The sequence below is a fragment of the Clarias gariepinus genome, chromosome 25 (genome assembly GCF_024256425.1).
Source record: "Clarias gariepinus isolate MV-2021 ecotype Netherlands chromosome 25, CGAR_prim_01v2, whole genome shotgun sequence".
NCBI classification, from domain to species: Eukaryota; Metazoa; Chordata; class Actinopteri; order Siluriformes; family Clariidae; genus Clarias; species Clarias gariepinus.
In genome coordinates this window covers 25,558,863-25,579,616 of record NC_071124.1, presented here as the reverse complement: position 1 = coordinate 25,579,616, position 20,754 = coordinate 25,558,863, and the positions used below count along the sequence as shown (strand labels likewise).

The window sequence follows — 20,754 nt, the reverse complement described above, 5'->3', positions numbered from 1 at the left end:
CATCAGAACCACGCGTTTGTAAACAGGTCATAATTAGCAGGGTTGCGTTGCCTGTGGTGCATCATGGGAAAATCCGCCATTTTAGATTCAAAGGTTTAGGTTCTGGCGTGATGCATTTTACACCCGTATTCCTAACAAACGCTCTCTTTTATGTTCCGATTGGCTCGGGTTTTAAATTGACCCTGCTGCTGACCAATCAGTGGATCGCTTGTGATCTCGAGTGACGCAACCAAACTGCGACAGGGGGCGGGGCTTGTCGGAATATTGGTGGTTTAAAAACAACACTTAGAACGTTACAACGAACCACAAAAACGACATTCAGGCATTATAACGTCTCCTCACTTTCCGCCTAAATATACAAGGTGAGTCTGAATTTAGTCTTTTTTTAGCATTTAACAAAAACATAAAAACTAACTGAAAGTGTAAATAACTATTTTTTAAATAAATTGGTCGTTATAACAGGCAGTGTGCGAAAGAAACACGGCGGTAAAGCGGAGTGTTTGTGTGAAACGGTGTGGTGTTGAGGAGCAGCTCCGTCCTGCTGCCTTCACACCTCACTGAGCCGCTTTAACTGCCACATTACACAGTGCTGAGCGCACATTTACACCTAACGATGGGATCGGTATGGGTTATAGATTTGGGTAGCAAAAGTTTAGGATAAAACTCGGATTGTGCCGTAAAAATGATTAATATCCGCTCTACTATCTAACTGCTATTTTCGCTCTCCTGAGCAGCCATTACATCAGCGCAAAGGGGGCGGGGACATGCAAATTAGCGGGTGCTATGGAAGATCTGGCTTGAGCGTCCATTTGTTGGGAGATCGGTTTGTCCCGCCTCGTTTTCTGATTGGTTAATGTGCTGTAGCTTGGCACCTGATTGGGTGCTGGGATTCGCCCCGGCGCTTTAAAGCTGAAAGTCTGTTCGCGCAGTTGCAGATTAAATTGAGTTTTATTTGTAACTCAGCTCGTTATCACACAGCAGCTTTACACAGTCAGGGAAATGAGCATGAAATGTGTGAATATGTATGGATTAAAATGATTAAATATAAAACGTATAGTAGAATTATAAAATCTATATTTATTGTGTGTGTGTGTGTGTGTGTTCTTCAGGTGCTTTTGAGCAGTTATGGCCCGTACAAAGCAGACAGCCCGTAAATCCACAGGAGGTAAAGCTCCCCGTAAACAGCTCGCTACCAAAGCGGCCCGTAAGAGTGCGCCCTCTACAGGAGGGGTGAAGAAACCGCATCGTTACAGGTGACACTCACGGACACAGTTCTTCTGGTGTAGTGTTAATGGGGTGTGTGTTGTATTTAAGCGTGTGTGTGTGTGTTCAGGCCCGGCACTGTGGCTCTGCGTGAGATCCGGCGCTACCAGAAATCCACTGAGCTGCTGATCAGGAAGCTGCCGTTCCAGCGACTCGTCCGAGAAATCGCTCAGGACTTTAAAACTGACCTGAGGTTCCAGAGCGCCGCCATCGGAGCCCTGCAGGTACTGCTCTCGCTCGCTCGCTCTCTCTCTCTCGCTCTCTCTCTCTCGCTCACACTTTACAGAGTATTTAATGGTGACAGATGTAATTGTGTGTGTGTGTGTGTGTGTATACAGGAGGCGAGTGAAGCTTACCTGGTCGGTCTGTTTGAGGACACTAACCTGTGCGCTATCCATGCCAAGCGCGTCACCATCATGCCCAAAGACATCCAGCTGGCACGCCGTATTCGCGGAGAACGCGCTTAACACACTTACACACACACTGTCCAAACTACACACTCTGTGTGTCTGTGTGTATCTGTCTCTCTCTTCTGTCCTCTGTGTGTCTGACTTTTTAAATGTTCAAGCTGACTTTGTTTATAAGAGTGTGTGTGTGTGAGAGAGAGAGAGAGATATCAGTGAAATCCTCGGTGTGTAACCTGCTCCTGATTGGCTGCAGGTTTTAATGTGGAATTGTGGGAGTTTGAGTTTTGTCAATGGGATTAGTGTGGCTCAGATTCTCCACCTGTGTTTGTGTGTGTGTGTTTTCTGAGTGCTCTTCTTATTTTTAACCTCAGTACAAATTTCACATTTTCAACAATAAAAAAAAAATTGAGTTTTTTCTTTGCTCCATTTTTACAGTCCTTCTCTCTGACAGTGAGGCTGTTCCATTAACACACACACAAATGTTTAATTTTTCCTTCTTTCTGAGCTTGTGTGTGTTAGTCAGCGAGTTGTTAGCACGTGACTGGTTTTTCTACATTTTTGTATGAAGTGTATCCTGGGGTAGGAGATTTTATTCCATAGATAAATAAAGGAGTTCTTTGTGCTGATCGCTGTTTCTGTGTCTCTTTAATCTTTATAGTGTATATATGAGGAACACACCACTATGATTATTACAAATCTCTGTGTAACACACCTTGCTGGAAAAAGTCCTGTAGTAACACTGCTGTGTGTGTCGCTGTGTTACTGAGTGTCCTGTGTGTATGTAGTGTCAGAAATGTAATTTATCCTGTATACAGCAGTCTGGGGGCGGAGCCTATTGTAGGAGATTTAGAACACAGGGGCGCGCACACACTTACTGTACACATACACACACTAGGGGCAATTTGGGAACGTCAGTGAACCTAATCAGCATGTCTTTGGACTGCGGGAGGAAACTGGAGTACCCGGAGGAAACCCACAAAGCACGGGGAGAACATCCAAACTCCCCACACACAGACCTGAGGTGGGAATCGAACCTGAACACTAAAGGTGCAAAGTTCAAGTATGCTTTATTGTCCCTTTAACCATATACAGTTACAGTACACAGTGAAATGAGACGATGTTCCTCCAGGACCAAGGTGCTACATGCAACATACAGTAACAAAAACTAACTAACTAACCCACAGAGACTATATATATATATATATAATTTTTTTTACAGACAACATAAAGTGCACGTGCAAATAAAAGCAACAAAGTGACGGTGCCACAAACACGACAAAAGATAATAGTCTGTGGTGTTGAGGTGATGAGTTGGTGCTGTGGTGTTGATTCAATTCAATTGTATTTAGGTTCAAAGATTCAAATAACTTTATTAATCCCAGAGGGAAATTGCTTGGTTACAGGTGCTCACAGTTGTTAACTAAGAAAGGTAATAAAGAATAAAGGTAATAAATAATAATAATAATAATCTTAAAAAAAAAAAAAAATTTTAAAGTCTTAAAATAGTAAGTACCATAAGAATATGACTCAGGGCCACTTGTAAGTATTGCACAGTAATCTAGTATTGTTTATGTAACAATACTATTGTATTATATATGTAATATTGTATTATTGTGTGTGATCTTGTATTACATATTTTCTCGGGAAGTAGTATTGCAGTAGTTATATTTTTAATATGGTATGTGATAATGTCCTGTTGTGTAACAGTTAGTGAAAAATCCACATACATGTGTGTATGAGTTACAGGGAAGAGTTGTAAATTTTTATGGCTGTTGGGAGAAAGGATCTCCTGTGGCGCTCTGTGGAACACTTGATAGTAATCAGTCTCTGGCTAAAACTGCTCCTCTGTTCAGCAAGGACACTGTATAGCGGGTGAGAAGGATTGTTCAAAATGGATTGTACTTTGGATAGAATCCTCCTCTTTGCTACTACATCCACAGAGTCAAGCTCCATGCCTAGCACCGATCCGGCCTTTGTGATTGACTTGTCCAGTTTGTTCTTATCAGACACCCTAATGTTACCACCCCAACAGACCACAGCGTAAAAAATGACCCTCGCCACAACGGTTTCATAGAACATCCGCAGAATGGTGTTACAGACGTTAAAAGACCTGAGCCTTCGAAGAAAATACAACCGACTCTGTCCTTTCTTGTAGAGTGCTATTGTGTTGAGTGACCAGTCAAGTTTGTTGTCCAGATGGACTCCGAGATATTTGTATTCAGAGACCATGTCCACTGTCTCTCCCTTTACAGATATAGGAGTCACAGGGGTCTTGCTTCTCCTAAAGTCTACAACCATCTCCTTTGTTTTCCTGATGTTTAGTTGTAGGTGGTTACGCTCACACCAGGAAACAAAGTCATCCACCACAGACTGGTACTCAGAGGTGTCACCCTCCTTTACACACCCAACAACCGCAGAGTCGTCAGAGAACTTCTGCAGGTGGCATGACTCTGAGTTATATCTAAAGTCAGATGTATATAGGGTGAAAAGAAAAGGAGACAGTACCGTCCCGTGTGGAGCTCCAGTGCTGCAGATCAAAGTCTCGGACACACAGTTCTGTAGTCGGACATACTGGGGACAGCAGGTCAGATAGTCCATGATCCAGGAAACCAAGCGGGTGTCAATGTTTATGTTCATTAATTTCTCCCCCAGTACTGCCGGTTGGATGGTGTTAAAGGCACTGGAGAAGTCAAAGAACATCATCCTTACTGTGGTCCTAGGCTTGTCAAGGTGAGAGTAGGTACGATGTAGCAGGTGTATTATGGCGTCATCGACTCCAATGAACGGCTGATAGGCAAACTGAAGAGGGTCCAGAGAGGACTTCACCAGGGGACGTAGTGTATCCAGGATCAGTCTCTCGAACACCTTCATAATGTGCGATGTCAAAGCAACAGGCCTGAAATCGTTCTGGGCACAAGGACGTGGTGTTTTGGGTACTGGCACAATGCATGATGTTTTCCACAGTGCAGGGACTTTTTGCAGAGACAGGCTTAGGCTAAAGAGGTACTGGAGGACACCACATAGTTGGGGAGCACAAGATTTCAGGACTCTCTATATAGCGCTTTTAACAATGGTCATTGTCTCAAAGCAGCTTCACAAAAATGAAAGAAGTTTTTAGAAAAGAAAATATTTGGAAGTGTGTATTTGTAAGAAAAATGTGTCTAGATAATAATGAGATGAATGAATGATGAATGAAATGTCTCTGATGAGCAAGCCAAGGGTGACGGCAATGGTGGCAAGGAAAAACTCCCTGAGATGGTAATAGGAAGAAACCTTGAAAGGAACCAGACTCAACGGGGAACCCATCCTCATCTGGGTGATAACAGATAGAGATAATATAACATCATGTGTGTTGTGCAGCTGAGAGTACAATATAACAGGAGTTCTTTAAATTAACATGAAGTCCAGTTCAGCACAGGGAGTTAGTAGGTGCAGAGGGCAGATGGGGTCTGGATCACTGGGAGCACAGGAGCAGGATGTGTAGCTCCAATCATAATAAGGCAGAATTCAGCTGGAGCTGGTCCTTCACTGGATGCCTCAGGATCCTCACAGGGTTGGCCTTTGTCTACTGAAGCTGGTACAATCTCCAGATGCCTCGGGATAGGTAGAAAAATACAGAACAGATGGAGAGAATTAGCGTAGTTGCCATTCAGGATAGATGTACTGAAGTATGAGGTTATGGGATGAGTTACGCGTATGCCAGATTAAAGAGATGAGGTGTTGAGATGATGAGTTGGTGTTGAGGTGATGAGTTGGTGTTGAGGTGGTGAGTTGGTGTTAAGGTGATAAGTTGGTGTTAAGGTGATGAGTTGGTGTTGAGGTGGTGTTGAGGTGTTGTTAAGGTGATGAGTTGGTGTTGAGGGGGTGCTGTGGTGTTGAGGTGGTGTTGAGGTGATGAGTTGGTGTTAAGGTGATGAGTTGGTGTTGAGGTGGTGATGAGTTGGTGTTGAGGTGGTGTTGAGGTGATGAGTTGGTGATGAGTTGGTGTTGAGGTGGTGTTGAGGTGATGAGTTGGTGTTGAGGTGGTGAGTTGAGGTAGAAACAGTAAACGTTCATTAATGTAGCAGCAGGAATTAGAGTAATGCAGTGGAGTTAATCTAATCTAACCCTGGGGTTAAAGAGAAAATCACTGGGCATGCGCAGTTGGGGCGTCGTGTGTGTGTGTGTGTGTGTGTGTGTGTGTAAGAGAGACTCTCCCTCTAAGCTTTATGTAGAGTTCGCAGCTCTGATGATGAATTTCTTCAGGTAAATCCGAAGCGGTCACAGTATCACAGTACCACAGCTGTTTGTTTCCCCCCGGACTGTTCACGCTGTCGGACTGTTTCCGGTCTTTTCCGCTGATTTCCGGTGCCGTTTGCCCCTCGGTTCCTGTCTCCACGTGCGGAGTGTGTGTGTGTTAATCCCCGGTACCGAGTCTCAGCGGCAGGTGACCGTCACCATGAGCTCGTCATTTGAGCAGATGCGCGCTAACGTCGCTAAACTTCTGAGAGGAATCGACAGGTGAGTGAACCGTGAGCTAACAGGCTAATGCTAACAGGCTAATGCTAACACTGTTCAACACACTGAGAGGGAGAGCGCGCGCGCGTGCGCTGGAGTTTATCTTAATAACTAGTGTTAGTGTCGGTCACTGAGGGGTAAAGAGTTTATATAAACAGGTAAAATATCAAAATAATCTTCACTGTAACCACTGATATTATTATTATTATTATTATTATTTCAGGTTGAAGCTCATGTACATGTCTGTCTGTCTGCAGCAAAGATGAACAACTTAGTGATTTTAAACTGAAATTTCACATGATTTTGTTGGTGTAATGTTTTATAGTATTGGTGGTTTGGTGAATAAATATTAGGAAATTGTAAAAAAAAAAAAAATTCTTAGTTCACGGCAAGATTTTAAATCTACTGACATTTTATCTTGTAATCAGTGTGAAAGAGACTGTTAGAGAAGTTTATGTTTACGCCTTGTTTACACTAAGTTGTCCTTCTTTGGTGCTCAGACAAATACACTCCCTGTTCGGTAATCGGAGAGTGAATCACAGATGAGAAATGGAAAAAGTAGATAAAAGGATAAAGATGAAGTTTTGTCTTAAAACCACTCCAGCGTGTTAAAATTCACTTATACCACTTCAGCGCTGTTATTTCAGCCAAAGTGAAAATATGAACTAATCCCAGTCAAAATATTCACTTTATCTTTTCTAATTAATATCTATTGGTGCAGGTGTTTGTTTACATTGAGACAGTAGCGCATTAGTAGATTATTTTACAGTAGATTATTAAATCCCACACATAACTGTTCATAACATCACTTTTACTCCACATTTAGATTCACTGATGGTGCAGATTAAACTTCAGGTAGAGATCTAAGGACTGCAGGAGATTCAGTCTAGACAGTTTTGAGTGACGCTGTGAGGAAATCTGACCAGACCGACCGACAGAAATGTTTCTGAGACTGGTTTCTGGTCCTTCAGTGTATAAATGAATAAATGTATCATTGAAAGAGTGATTTCTGACCAATGTAGAGACAAAACCTTTTGTTTTACTCATATGCAAAAATTCCTTATGTCCTGTTAGTATTGTCTGACAGAAGCACATGAACACACACACACTCAAGATTTAAGAATTTTATTTGTCACATACATGGTTGTACAAGTACAAAAGTAGTGAAATGCAGTTGCAACAAACTCCAGACTGTTTTTCTTTTAAGAAGAAATAAATTAAGACTGAAGGAATAAGTATGTACAAAATAAAAATAATACTAAGAAGACTATAATATAAATTATATACAATATAATCTAAATATATAAATTATACAGAATTATGTTGTAAAATGTAACACCAGTGCAGTGATATGTGATAAAGTGACTGTGTGCTAAAATTGTCAGTTAATGGCAAGGTTGTGTGTTTGATGCCCTTATAGCCTAATTGAAATCACTCTCACATGTGATGGCAGGCACACTCATCTGTCACTAACGAGCAGGATGTGGGATGGAAAAGGGCGTGGCAGGAGCAGGTCTATAGACTGGAGTGCAAATAATATATCAACACCATGGAAGATTATATTAGTCAATCAGACCTTTATGATATACATTTTGGGAAAACAATAATATACACATTATAAAAACGTCCACTAAATAAGTTTACGTTTTTTTTTCTCCTTTTTTTCTTTTCTTCTTTATAATTTTTTTTCAATATTTGTTGGCGGCATTCCTGGGTAATATAAAGAACTTGAACAACATGGTGTGTGTGTGTGTGTGTGTGAAAGAGAGATGGCGTTACAGTAGTGATTAGTGTGAGTGTGTGGATAGTCTGTGTGTGGATTTGTGGAAAATTTAAAATATGTAAATGTAAAAAACAAAATCACTTGTCAGATGTTTCTGTCTCGCAGCCATATTTTTAAACACACACACAGTTCCATTCATGATGCTATAATCAGGGGTGTGTGTGTGTGTGTGTTCTGCAGGTATAACCCGGAGAATCTCTCCACACTGGAGCGATATGTCGAGACTCAGGCGAGAGAGAACGCCTACGACCTGGAGGCCAACCTCGCAGTGCTCAAACTGTGAGCTGGGTTTAATCTCTCACACACACACACACACACACTGATGTTTCATTAATATCAGCACAGATCTGATGCTGAGATTAGGTTTGGATTGCATTGGAATAAGATTTTTGGTGTGTGTGTGTAGGTACCAGTTTAACCCCGCCTACTTCCAGACCAGCGTGACATCACAGATCCTGCTGAAGGCATTAACGAACCTCCCACACACTGACTTCACTTTGTGCAAGTGTATGATCGATCAGCCTCATGTATCCTTTATACACACACACACACACACTGCTACACGGTGCCTTCCAAAAGTATTCACAGCCATTGAACTGTTCCACATTTAGTCAGGTTACAGCCGCAGTGTCACATCAGTGTGAAGTGATGGATTCCTCTGAGTGATTGGGGGATTCGGTCACCGTCACCATCGTCCTGTGTCATGCCTGTCCATGTGTTAGAACAGTCCAGAGTGCAGTCCTTATTCCAGATAAGACTCTGTAAAGACTTAAAAACTGCTGTTCACAGACGCTTTCCATCCCCCCTGACGGTCAGAACATTCAGTCTGTAGATGTGCAAAGCTGGTAGACACAAACCTGCAGCTGTTATTACAGAGAGAGCTGTTTTTGCAAAGTACTGACTCAGGGGGGTGAATACTAATGCACACCACACTTTTGAGATTTTTATTAGTAAAAAAACTTTTAAATCTTCCTCTCCAGTCCCACCGTATCCAACCTTCTTTACATGATTCAGAGTTTCAGGATCGGTGGAGTCTGGACATCAGGCTTTGTAACGATCTTTATAACAGCGGTGTGAAAGGTTTACATTTAGGCGTTTGGCCGACGCCCTTATCCAGAGCTATTTGTGTAGCACTTTTAACAGTTGTCATTGTCGCAAAGCAGCTTCACACAATCAAATAATTATTTAAGTGTGTATGAGATGTGAGTGTGTGTGAGTCAGAATGATCAGATCATCCCTGATGAACGAGCCGAGGGTGACGGTGCTGAGGAAAAAACTCCCTGAGATGGTAATAGGAAGAAACCTTGAGAGGAACCTGACTCAACAGGGAACCCATCCTCATCTGGGCGATAACGGATAGCAGGGATTGATCTGCACAGATACTGTGTGTTAGGAGGCTGGAGGTTCAGTATACCAGGAGATGTGGAGAAGTTCATATGGAGTCCAGTTGGTTATTGGAGGCTCAGGTAGACTGTAGGAAACTCCAGTCCTGAACTATCGAGTGACTGCAGTCACGAGTCCTCAGAGGACAAGCAGTTAAGTGTTAAGGGCCTCGCTCAAGGGCCCAACAGTGGTAACTTGATGGTTGTGAGGTTTAAACCTGTGGCCTTCCAAACCGTAGTCCAATGTCTTAATCACTTATATACGTCTATTAATCACAAATGTCTCACTTTTTTATATATTTGCAAGTAAAACACTTCATTGGCACTAAATGTACCTACGAGTTCTCCTCAGTTTGTTCGCGCTGAGCAAAAAAGATTAAAACTGCTTAGGAAAAAAGCCCTAAATTTGACACTATCACATGACACATGGAACTTAATCCTCGAGCTTGTCAACTGAACCTCCTTATGTGCCGCCGCTCTTTATTACAGTTTAAGGTTGTACACAGGGCTCATTTCTCTAAAGTTTCTCTCTCTCTCTCTCTCTAGTTTCTACCCAAATCGATTCTTGTTGAGAAATTTTCCTCCACCTGTTCCCTGCTCTCGCTACAAAGCACAATGTCATCTGCAAACATCATAGTCCATGGGGACTCCTGTCTTACCTCATCTGTCATCCTGTCCATCACCAGAGCAAACAAAAAGGGGCTTAGAGCCGATCCTTGATGCAGACCCACCTCCACCTTAAACTCTTCAATCTGTGATTCAGACTTGAAATCTCAACAGGTGTGGAGGCCGAGTTCACTATTTTCATATACATTTATAGTTTAATCCCCTTCCTGTTTGAGCGGTTGGGTTTTTCATTCAAATAAAAATTTTATTTGTCACCTACAGTTGGAAATATGCAGTAAAATGCTTATATGACCACATATGTGACCTTAAAATCAAGATTATTAAAAACCTACCTGTACAAAATGTAGACAATATGGCTGTACAAATATGGAAACCATGAAAACTTTTAGGGAAATTGATATCGAATTTAAATTGAAATGTCTGGAGAGTTGTGCACAAATGCATGAATGTGAAAATGTAATGACCAAAAGTCTGTGAAATGAATTATAAATGTCCAGGGTGAGTTCACCTGCTCCTCTCTGTGCACACAAAACTCAGATCAGCTCCATGTTTTTGTTTCTTTCTTTTTTTTCTTTAAATATGCCTGGTTTTTTAGACACGTAAGGCTGGTAGGGAGTTGGGGACGGGTGGAGTGAGGATGTAGGGTGTACTGTACTAGTGTACCTTGAAATGCTCACTACATGTTTGCTTTATGTCTTTGTTTAAAAGCAATAAAAATATTGTTGGTTTATCACGTGAAATTCTAATAAAATACATTTATGTTTGTGGCTGTAACCTGACAAAATGTGGAACAGTTCAAGGGGTGTGAATACTTCTGCAAGGCGCTGTAAACAATCATTTATGGTTATAGACCTGAGCGTGAGCCCTGCTGCTCTACAGTCTACCAGCAGGGGGCAGGCACGGTCACGGTGCGCTCAGTAGTGCTGCTGGAGAGACGTGATCAAAGATATGAGCACTCCACATCTCACACACACACACACACTGTAAACACACTGTCTACTTCTGCACAAGTTTCTTTAGCCACACCCACAGCAAGAGGAGCGACCAATCAGACAGATCCTCTACCTCGGCAACCTGCTGGAGACCTGTCACTTCCAGAGCTTCTGGGTAACACACACACACACACACACACACACACCTTTAACAACACCTCCTTAATATACATGTTTGTTGAAGCTTTTTCATTCTGAGGTGTGTCTGTGTCTCTCTGTGTGTGTGTGTGTGTCTGTTGCAGGCGAGTCTAGAGGAGAACAGGGAGCTGATCGATGGGATCACAGGCTTTGAGGACTCTGTTCGTAAATGTATGTAAAGTATTTATACACACACAATTCAATTCAATTCAATTTTATTTGTATAGCGCTTTTAGCAATTTTCATTGCCGCAAAGCAGCTTTACATAGTCAAAAGAATTATTTAGGTTTGTATGAAATGTGAATTTGTATGAATCAAAATGGTCAGTTTGTCCCTGGTGAGCAAGCCGAGGGCGACAGTGGCAAGGAAAAACTCCCTGAGATGGTAAGAGGAAGAAACCTTGAGAGGAACCAGACTCAACAGGGAACCCATCCTCATCTGGGTGAAACAAAAAGCAGTAAATGATCTGCATTTATACAGTGTGTAGGGTGGGAGGCAGTTCAGCTATAATAGCTGATGTTAATTGATGTTAATATGGAGTCCAGGTAGTTATTGAAGACCCAGGTAGACTTGTAAGAAGTTCCAGTCATGAACTATCGAACTGTCAAGTCCCCAGAGAAACAGTTGCCAACACCAGTCAAGGCCAGAACCATTTTCTAGGTAGAGAGAATCATTCCCAGACACCAGTCGCATCCCAGAGAGACACACGGGGCATCCATGTGACGAGATCTTCAGCCAGAAGCGGGGCACCAGGATGGGTCAGACAGGTCCGGAGGGCAAAGGGAGTCTGGATCACTGGCAGCTCAGGAACGACATGTGTAGCTCGACAGAGAGAGAGAGAAAGAGTGAAAGGGGGGGACAGGAGGAGAGAGGAAAAAGAAAGAGGGGGGGAAAGAGAAGAAGAGAAGGAGAGATAACAGTTAGGTATGGTCGCAGTCACACAATGTATAATGTGAATGTATATTAACTGTAGCGTGCAAGCAGAGACTCCGGCAGGACTAACTATGACATCATAACTAAAAGGGAGAGCCAGAAGGAAACACAAACATGAGGGGGAACTGAGATGTAAAGCAAACAATCACCTCACCGTCAGCAAACCTGAGTGATCAATGAGAGTGAGGAAGACAGCATCCAAACATACCAGTTCACCATAATACTCTATGTCCATGAGTCCCCCAGATCTGCTCCTTTACCTAAGGCTAATCTATTTATAAAAATGCTTGGCTAAATAAATAGGTTTTTAGCCTGGACTTAAACACTGAGACTGTGTCTGAGTCCCGAACACTATTTGGAAGACTATTCCATAACTTTGGGGCTTTGTAAGAAAAAGCTCTGCCCCCAGCTGTACACACACACACACACACACTGCTGCACTACACTCACCAGCAGGGGGCAGGAAGTGACATCAGTTACTTTTTGTGTGTTTAGACGAACCATTTAAAATCTTTCATACTGTACTTCCTCCTCCTCCAGCGTACACACACACACACACACACCTTTATAAGTATATGGATACCTGACTATGTGTGTTACCTAATGATATGTGTGTGTGTGTGTGTGTGTTAGTTATCTGTCATGTTGTAGGAATCACATATCAGACCATCGAGCACCGGCTGCTAGCAGAGATGTTGGGAGACCCACTTGGTAACTAACACACACACACACACACACACACTTATTTTGGATTAATTCCAGAATTAATCCAGAATTACACCCCCTTCCCCCCCCCCCCCCACTCAGACACTCAGGTGAAGGTGTGGATGAATAAATACGGGTGGATGGAGGATGCTGATGGTCGGATCTTCATCTACAATCAGGAGGAGAGCGTTAAACCCAAAAACATCGTGGAGAAGATCGACTTCGATAGTGAGGCTCCTCACACACACACACACACACACACACGCTTCACTCAAACCTTAAAATTTGTTTACTGTTACAATAATCAATAAGTAATACACTGAAGTGTGTGTGTGTGTGTGTGCATGATTGTGCGTGAGAGAGAGTGTGTGGATAGTGTGTGTGTGTGATGTGTGGCTACACACTGCCAGGCCTGAGGGTGTGATGAGTCTGAGCAGCAGATGAGTTGTGATTTTTCCTCTGTTTACTCCACAGGTGTGTCCAGTATCATGGCTACATCGCAGTGAAGACACACACACACACACACACACACACACACACACACACACACAGAAAAAATTAAACAATAAACATTTTGGGAAATAAATTGTTGTTGTTTTATTGTAATTTTTCTCTCAGGCAGCAGAGGGCGCTTTACACACATCTCCATTACTGCAGCAGGTGCATATACATGGTGTTTTGTCTCACACACACACACACACAAAGAAACATGGAGTTTATTTGGAGTTTAGAGAGATTCATTTTACACTTATTTAAATAGTGATATTTAAAATTCTTAACATTTTAAAAGTTTATAAAAATGAATGAAGCAAAAACATTATTTTTAATAAATAAGAGCCACATGGAGCTGAGAATTTAGACTTGTGTGTAGGAGAGATTTAAAGGATTTTAGAAAGTGTAAGTCCATCCTTCATCAGGAGGATAGTGTTCAGATTAACACATGAACACAAAAAATAAGATTAAAATCTCCTGAACACGTCTGTCTGGTTCACACGCGATGTATTTGTGCTGCGTTCACGTCAGGGTGTGACACGTTCGTCAGTAAACAGGAAGTTCCCCTGTCTGCACTTCTGCAGTCTTTTATCATCAGTCATGATGTTTTTTTTACTGAAGTATACTCAACACGCTGGTTCATCACAATATACAGTGAACACACACACACACACACACTTAGTCACACTCACTCCTGTATCCACTGCAGGAAAATGAACTGTACCAGCTCTTCTCAGCTCCTTTTCAGACTTCTTTCCTGAATCTCTCGGTACTTTTTGTTATAAAAACACTAACAAGCCCCAAATCTTTACATAGAAAGAGGTCATGTGACTGACACATCAGGAGACCAATCAAATTCTATCCACCAGTGTTTCAAACAAAACTGCTCTCTTTAATACACAGCGCGGACGGTGACGCGGCATCTGCTTGTAGTCAGAGGCTAAAGGTTAAAGGTCACCTCGCTAATCTCACTGTAATCTCACTGGAAGTTCCCGTTAACTGGGGCGAGTTCCGTTCTGTTTGAGTCTTTTCACACTTCCTGCTGGTGAAGGTTCCTGTGGAGCTTTTGCTGCCGCAGCAGATCCACACGCTTTCCCGCATCCCGTTACTCACCAAGACGTAGAGCAGCGGGTCGACCATGCTGTTCAGGCTCGACATGGCCAGAGTGAAAGAGAAGTAAAAGTGTTGATCTTGTTCAAACTTACAGTAATCCGTAAACTGTAAGGTGTTAAAAGCGATGGAGCGCACGAGCAGCTGGATGTGGTAGGGCGCGTAGCAGATGGAGAAGATGGCGATGACTCCCACGGACAGCAGCTTGACCTTGCGCTTGCCCTGATCGTCCAGGCCTACGCTCTTCTTCACCTTCCTGAAGATCTGAAAGTAGCACACGGCCAACACCAGCAGCGGCAGCAGGAAGCCGATGACCACGCGCAGGAGGTTAAACAGGGACATGGGCTCCGTCATGGGATACGTCTCGTAACAGCGCTTGTGGTCATCCAGAGGGTCCAAGTTGTCTTTTGCGATTACCACCAAGTGCAGGCTGGTGGTGATGACGTAGATGAACCCAGAGATGACCCAGGCGTACCTGTACCGCCGGAAAGTCTTGATCTTCAGAGGAAAGGTGACGGCGAGGCAGCGGTCGATGGAGATGCAGCACAGCAGGTAGATGCTGATGTACATGTTGGAGTAGAAGACGAAGCCGGCCAGCTTGCACAGCTTGGGGTGGAGCGTCCAGTGGTGGTCGTTGGAGTAGTACAGGATCCACAGCGGCATGGTGAGGATGTACAGGACGTCTGAGACGGACAGGCAGAGCAGGTAGACGCCCAGCACGTTCTTCTTGCAGATCTGCTGGATGATGGGCCACGCCGTCAGAAGGTTAAACACCAGGCCCAGCACCAGCGCGGTGATGTAGATGCCTACTAGCAAGTCGCTAATCGGACTCTCCTCAATGTTTACACACGTCCTGTTCTGCGTCTGATTCCCTGAGACGTTCATCTGCTGATAAAAACAAACAACAACAGTTAGCTAAACAAAAGAGAGATGATGTTTATCTCACACACACATTCTTCACCGTTAGAGACACCAAGCAGAGACAGAACCTGAGCAGGTACAGGCTGAGGAACACCGTCTGGATGTGGAGACAGGCAGAGACAGGAGAACCTGGAGCACAGAGAGCGAGGACTCTGTGTGTGTGTGTGTGTGTGTGTGTGTGTGTGTGCTCAGTGTATGAGCCGCGAGGTTGAGACAGAGCTGCACTTCCTCCTTCCATCTTCAATTCAAAATCGCGTGTGTGTAACATTTTTCCAAATCACCAGAAGCCTGAGAGACAGTGAGACAGCGGACACCCCCCCCGAATCTCACCAACTAACTACAGTTTAATATCACTACTGTTCACATGTTGTTAATATCGATGTTATACGTTTTTGATTAGAGACAGAGAGAGAGAGACCAGTATGAGACCATTAGAGCTGGTCTGGGATCAGATGAACAGTTTTATGGACGAGGCTGAGTGTAAACATTCTGTGTGTTTGTACAGAAATATTCTACATTATTAATCAAACGTCTCAGAATATCAGAGCTGATGTTGCACATTAACAGAAGAAGCCTTCTATTTTAGTTTTCCATTAAATCAAACTGGCAAGAGCTTATTGATTTTGGTTCTGTCTCTCTCTCTCTCACACACACACACACACACACACGCGTGTGAGAAAATGTGGTGATCGTCATTTAGATTTGCATCAACTTGAACTTGATGCAAATGTAAATGACAATCACCATATTTCCTCACACGCATGTGTGTGTGTGTGTGTGTGTGTGTGTGTGTGAAGACCGAACCCTGACTCTGTGACTCTCTGTACCCCAGTGTGTGTTTGTGTAGCAGCGATGAGACGCCAGGATTCGGCTCCAGGACCATTACAGAAAATCGATTGAAGTCTTCTGGGAATTCTGTAATGCCGGAGATAAACACCACAAACACACTCCGGCAGACAGTGAGGGGCGATGGGCTCAAAGTGCTTTCAGTCTGTGTGTGTGTGTGTGTGTGTGTGTGTGTGTGTGTGGCTGAACTGGAAAAGTTTAATGACTGTGAGGAGCTCCGGAGAGAAAATACAATGGAACACAATGAACACAGGAAGAGCCGCTCCATCACTTCCTGTCTGATCTGATCTCATCACCACTGAACAAAAGTCACGCCCTGAAGTTACCCTAGCCACGCCCTGAAGTTACCCTAGCCACGCCCTGAAGTTACCCTAGTCTCGCCCTGAAGTTACACTAGCCACGCCCTGAAGTTACCCTAGCCACGCCCTGAAGTTACACTAGCCACGCCCTGAAGTTACCCTAGCCACACCCTGAAGTTACCCTAGTCTCGCCCTGAAGTTACCCTAGCCACGCCCTGAAGTTACCCTAGTCTCGCCCTGAAGTTACACTAGCCACGCCCTGAAGTTACCCTAGCCACGCCCTGAAGTTACACTAGCCACGCCCTGAAGTTACCCTAGTCACGCCCTGAAGTTACCCTAGTCTCGCCCTGAAGTTACCCTAGTCTCGCCCTGAAGTTACCCTAGCCACGCCCTGAAGTTACACTAGCCACGCCCTGAAGTTACACTAGCCACGCCCAGCAGTACAGTAAGAAGAACCTAGAAAAAGCTCACTAGTCACTTTAATACAGAAGCTCCCAGACTGTAACACACACACACACACTTATAACAACAGGAACTTGGTAAAGTTATAAAGTTGTGGTTTTGTGTCTGCTAGCAAGTCACACACACACACACACACACACACACACACACAGCAGTTTATTAACGTCAGTGTGATAAAGAGGGAACTGTGTGTGTGAAACACGTTACTGAGTCAGACGTACATTAGGGCTGAAGGAGGAGAAAACACACACATTCAACAACTCTCATTATTATTCCAACACACTGTGTGTGTGTGTGTGTGTGTGTGTGTGTGTGTTTATTAGGTACACCCGTTCATTAATGTGAATATCTAATCAGCCAGTCAGCTCTCAGCATTTAGGGCTGTAGACCTCATAAGGACGAACTGCTGAAGGTCAAACGAGCATCAGGACGGAGAGGAGACACACACACACACACACACACACACACACACACACACACCCCTACAGCCCAGCGTGCAGGTTATCATTACCCTCCGTACTCCTACTGTATCGCTATAGCGCTCTCGGTCAGAGGATGAGATTAGAATGGGCCACACACACACACACACACACACACACACACAGATTTTGGCAGACAGACGGTACTGATGATGTCTCGTCTAGACACTGATGTATCTGACTCGATCCGAACCCGAGGACGCCGTTGGTCCCGATCTCACCTCCTCCTGATGTCTCGGACCCGTGACGTGAACACACACCCTGAGCCCGGCCGCGAGGTTGCAGTGTTTGTGTGTGTGTGTGTGTAGAGGAAACCCCAAAACCCAGAGAAACACAGTTCTGATAAAGGTCTTGTGCAGTGCGTGCGTGTGTGTGTGTGTGTGTGTGTGTGTGTGTAGATGCTAATGAAGATATCTGTAGATGAAACTGATGGAATTTTTAAAAATCACTTCCTCTGTGTGTGTGTGTGTGTGTGTGTGTGTGTATGTGTGTGTGTGTGTGTGTGTGTGTGTGTGTGTGTGTAAGAGAGAGAGAGAGAGAAATGTCTCTGAACCCGAAGTGAAACTGGGGGATTTCAGATTTTTGTAAGAAACTGTACACTGTGAATACACCAGAGGTGTGTGTGTGTATGTGTACGTGTGTGTGTGTGTGTACGTGTGTGTGTACGTGTGTGTGTGTGATGCTCTGTTTCTTCTGATTTAAGTACGAACACACAGACTCTCTCTCTATAAAACACAGAATAATTCATTCTTCCTCTGATGTCGTACGTGATGATAAACGACGGTGTGTTTGAGAGAACGTGGAGTTTTCTGTTCCTCCGTCTCCTCCGTCTCCTCCGTCTCCTCCGTCTCCTCCACTGTGTCTCTCCGTCTGTCCCCTGAGACGTCCGTCTGGTTATGGAGCAGCAGTGCTCACACTCACGCATGTTAATCACAGGTTCCTCACACACACTGAATATAGTCGTCCTGAAGAGTAAACAGTGTAAAACTCACCGTGTGACACCATCAATAGTGACACACACACACACACACACACACACACACACACACACACACACTGTCCATCCTCAGTGGTGTGTATTAGCGGTGAGTAAACTGGATGATATCTGACCTGTGTCTGTGTATCAGGACGAGACGTCGCCTTCGCTGCGTCCATCTCACACTCCAGTGTGTTCCAGTCGCGTCCAGTTCCGAAGGAGAACCACAGCATTAAAGTCACACTTCACACACACACACACACACACACACACACACACACAGTCTCAGTAAGAGCAGATGAAGTGAGAGTCTCTCCTCCTTCACCAAAGACTGAACTGTGATGAAATCAACGCACGAGGCAAAACGAAACACAGAAGAGACGTCATGGCACACACACACTCATACACACACACTCATACACACACACACACACTCATACACACACACACGCACGTAGATCTCCAGTGTGAAGCGTGTTTGCAGTCTGGCTGCAGTGCATGTGGTACAGCATGTGTGTGTGTGTGTTCCTGTGCGCGTGTGTGTGTAGTGTGGTGGCGGTTTGGGGGGAGAGGATGGGGGGGGGGGGGAGTAAGTGTGTGAAACGGCAAAACAGTGAAATAAACATCAGCATCACCTGAGACGGAATCTTCCACTAAAGCTCGTCTACACACTCTGGAAACTTCAGCACTTCCCGAGAACAGATGTGGGGATTTAGATCAACACACACTCACACACACACACACACACACACACACACACACACACACACACACACACACACACGAAGGGGAATCACACACAGGAAGTCAGTTACAGTTTAAACTGACAAAAATGTCTATATAGTCCAGGAGTGAAGCTCAATTCATCTACACTTTATAACATTAAACTTATATTACAACAAGACTAATATAAGATTATTCTAATTCCTTATTATTACTTCTAGACTAATTTGACTAAAGTTTAAATGTAAGTAAAATGTTCTTGTCCAGTTGGCTGATAATTTTATTAGATTTAAGGAATTAGTTTTTGAAAGAAATAAAATTATCTGCCAAAGAAGTTATTTTTAAAAATTTGGCTTAAAATGTTTTGTACACTTTGTCTCGAAATAACCTTAAAAATCTGTTTTATTATTTTTGCCGCAATGATATTTTATAAAATTGTAGATAAATTTGATTAGATTTATGATATTTTCACTTGATAAGATGAAGTAAATATGAGGCCTTGGCCCCGTGCCAAACGTAATGCATAACTCAGGCTAGTTATAATAAGTGCAGGGAGGCTTTAAACACCACGAAGACCAAACACAATGCTGATGTATGATCATCTAAACATACAGGATGATGAAACCAAGTCAGTATTTGGTGTGACGACACTTTAGTCTCAGGTACCATCGTGCAGGTTTATGAGGAAGTACGTTTTACTCAGCATCGTCCAACATGTGCAGGTTGAACCAACGGATGTCACTTTAGGAAAACATTATTCCTACTTTTGCATTATTTTCGAGAGACGCATCGTTCGCCGCACAGTGAAGGAACACAAAAACATTATGCTAACTGTACAACTTTCATTTAATTTAAAAGTTTTATATGTTATTATCTCATCACAAGCTTGAATTATTTCTTCCTGCTGCAGTTCCAGTTATAAACAACACTCTGAAACCCGAACCTCCATCAGCTGCCCTACTGTAGAGTCGCGGGATGTTGAGGGGGTGGAGCCTGTCCCAGGGAGCTCCAAGCACGACACACACACACACACACACTCACACACTAGCACTCGTACTGTACACTGCAGGCCTGTCACTGATCGCTCAGACGGGTGTGTCTGGGTGTTTTGTAGTGTGTTTGTGTACATGATGAGCGCCTCCTAGGGCTCACACTGTGTTACTGCACACAGCTCACTCTAACAGTGTGTATTTATATCAAATTAAATCTGAGTACTTTTACTTTAGCTTGGGTTTCTATGATTTCATATTTCACTTATTTCTAATGTACATTGAAATGTTAAAATCTAAAGATGTCGAGTTGAATAAAGCGATTCAATTAGAAATAATGACATTTTAAAAGGTGATTGGTGTAACTCAGTTTCCTAATGAAGGTCTAGACTTTGTGTGTTAGTGTTGAATAAGAGGTGGTGTGTGTGTGTGTGTGTGTGTGTGTGTTAGCAGCGTGAGCTCGACCAGCGATCCAGATCTATTGAAAATAAACAGAATGTAAACTCTGCGATAAACTTCATATTATATTCCTACATAAACACACTGATTTAACAAACAGATAAACACACTTAACACATCATTGTGCGGTCTGTTAAAGGGTGCGGCGGTTATTCACATCAGTGGGCTTCTTGTTATTTAGGGCTGGTGACTGTGTGAAGCCACGAGTGGGTCGGACTCAAGCACATCTGTTCACTTATCCTCCATCATCATACGTCATCATGTTCTAAGC

General features: G+C 43.5%; 3 protein-coding genes across 4 annotated transcripts; 2 read left to right on the top strand and 1 right to left on the bottom strand.

Moving 5' to 3' along the window:
• Positions 1 to 236: 236 nt before the first annotated feature.
• On the top strand, positions 237 to 2,296 carry si:ch1073-429i10.3 (uncharacterized protein LOC100331798 homolog). Its single transcript, XM_053486180.1, has 4 exons — positions 237 to 362; positions 1,110 to 1,253; positions 1,334 to 1,487; positions 1,602 to 2,296. The coding sequence occupies exons 2-4, from the start codon at positions 1,126 to 1,128 to the stop codon at positions 1,728 to 1,730; spliced, it is 411 nt and encodes a 136-aa protein (XP_053342155.1). The 5' UTR covers positions 237 to 362; positions 1,110 to 1,125; the 3' UTR covers positions 1,731 to 2,296.
• Positions 2,297 to 5,977: 3,681 nt separating this feature from the next.
• Positions 5,978 to 13,307, top strand: eif3k (eukaryotic translation initiation factor 3, subunit K). The gene is made up of 8 exons (XM_053486912.1): positions 5,978 to 6,170; positions 8,131 to 8,229; positions 8,357 to 8,477; positions 10,992 to 11,066; positions 11,194 to 11,260; positions 12,656 to 12,733; positions 12,830 to 12,955; positions 13,202 to 13,307. The coding sequence occupies exons 1-8, from the start codon at positions 6,109 to 6,111 to the stop codon at positions 13,231 to 13,233; spliced, it is 660 nt and encodes a 219-aa protein (XP_053342887.1). The 5' UTR covers positions 5,978 to 6,108; the 3' UTR covers positions 13,234 to 13,307.
• Positions 13,306 to 18,754, bottom strand: gpr184 (G protein-coupled receptor 184). Of its 2 annotated transcripts, none has more exons than XM_053486911.1 (2): positions 18,447 to 18,754; positions 13,306 to 15,214 (listed from the first exon to the last, which is right to left on the bottom strand). In XM_053486911.1, exons 1-2 carry the CDS (start codon positions 18,543 to 18,545, stop codon positions 14,174 to 14,176), a joined length of 1,140 nt encoding a protein of 379 aa, XP_053342886.1. In that variant the 5' UTR covers positions 18,546 to 18,754; the 3' UTR covers positions 13,306 to 14,173. The 2 variants fall into 2 exon arrangements, with proteins under 2 accessions (XP_053342886.1, XP_053342885.1); XM_053486910.1 differs by having other exon boundaries at positions 13,306 to 15,217; positions 18,447 to 18,753.
• Between the last annotated feature and the right edge of the window lie 2,000 nt (positions 18,755 to 20,754).

What these genes read in the sequence shown, in the direction of transcription:
- si:ch1073-429i10.3 (XM_053486180.1), top strand. Translation starts at nt 1,126, where the DNA reads ATGGCCCGTACAAAGCAGACAGCCCGTAAATCCACAGGAGGTAAAGCT. An exon ending in AAGAAACCGCATCGTTACAG is followed by an intron (nt 1,254 to 1,333) that starts GTGACACTCACG and finishes GTGTGTGTTCAG; the next exon opens with GCCCGGCACTGTGGCTCTGC. An exon ending in CCGCCATCGGAGCCCTGCAG is followed by an intron (nt 1,488 to 1,601) that starts GTACTGCTCTCG and finishes GTGTGTATACAG; the next exon opens with GAGGCGAGTGAAGCTTACCT.
- gpr184 (XM_053486910.1), bottom strand. Translation starts at nt 18,545, where the DNA reads ATGCTGTGGTTCTCCTTCGGAACTGGACGCGACTGGAACACACTGGAG. An exon ending in GTCCTGATACACAGACACAG is followed by an intron (nt 15,218 to 18,446) that starts GTCAGATATCAT and finishes TGTTTTTATCAG; the next exon opens with CAGATGAACGTCTCAGGGAA.
- eif3k (XM_053486912.1), top strand. Translation starts at nt 6,109, where the DNA reads ATGAGCTCGTCATTTGAGCAGATGCGCGCTAACGTCGCTAAACTTCTG. An exon ending in GTATGATCGATCAGCCTCAT is followed by an intron (nt 8,478 to 10,991) that starts GTATCCTTTATA and finishes CCACACCCACAG; the next exon opens with CAAGAGGAGCGACCAATCAG. An exon ending in GATGTTGGGAGACCCACTTG is followed by an intron (nt 12,734 to 12,829) that starts GTAACTAACACA and finishes CCCCCCACTCAG; the next exon opens with ACACTCAGGTGAAGGTGTGG.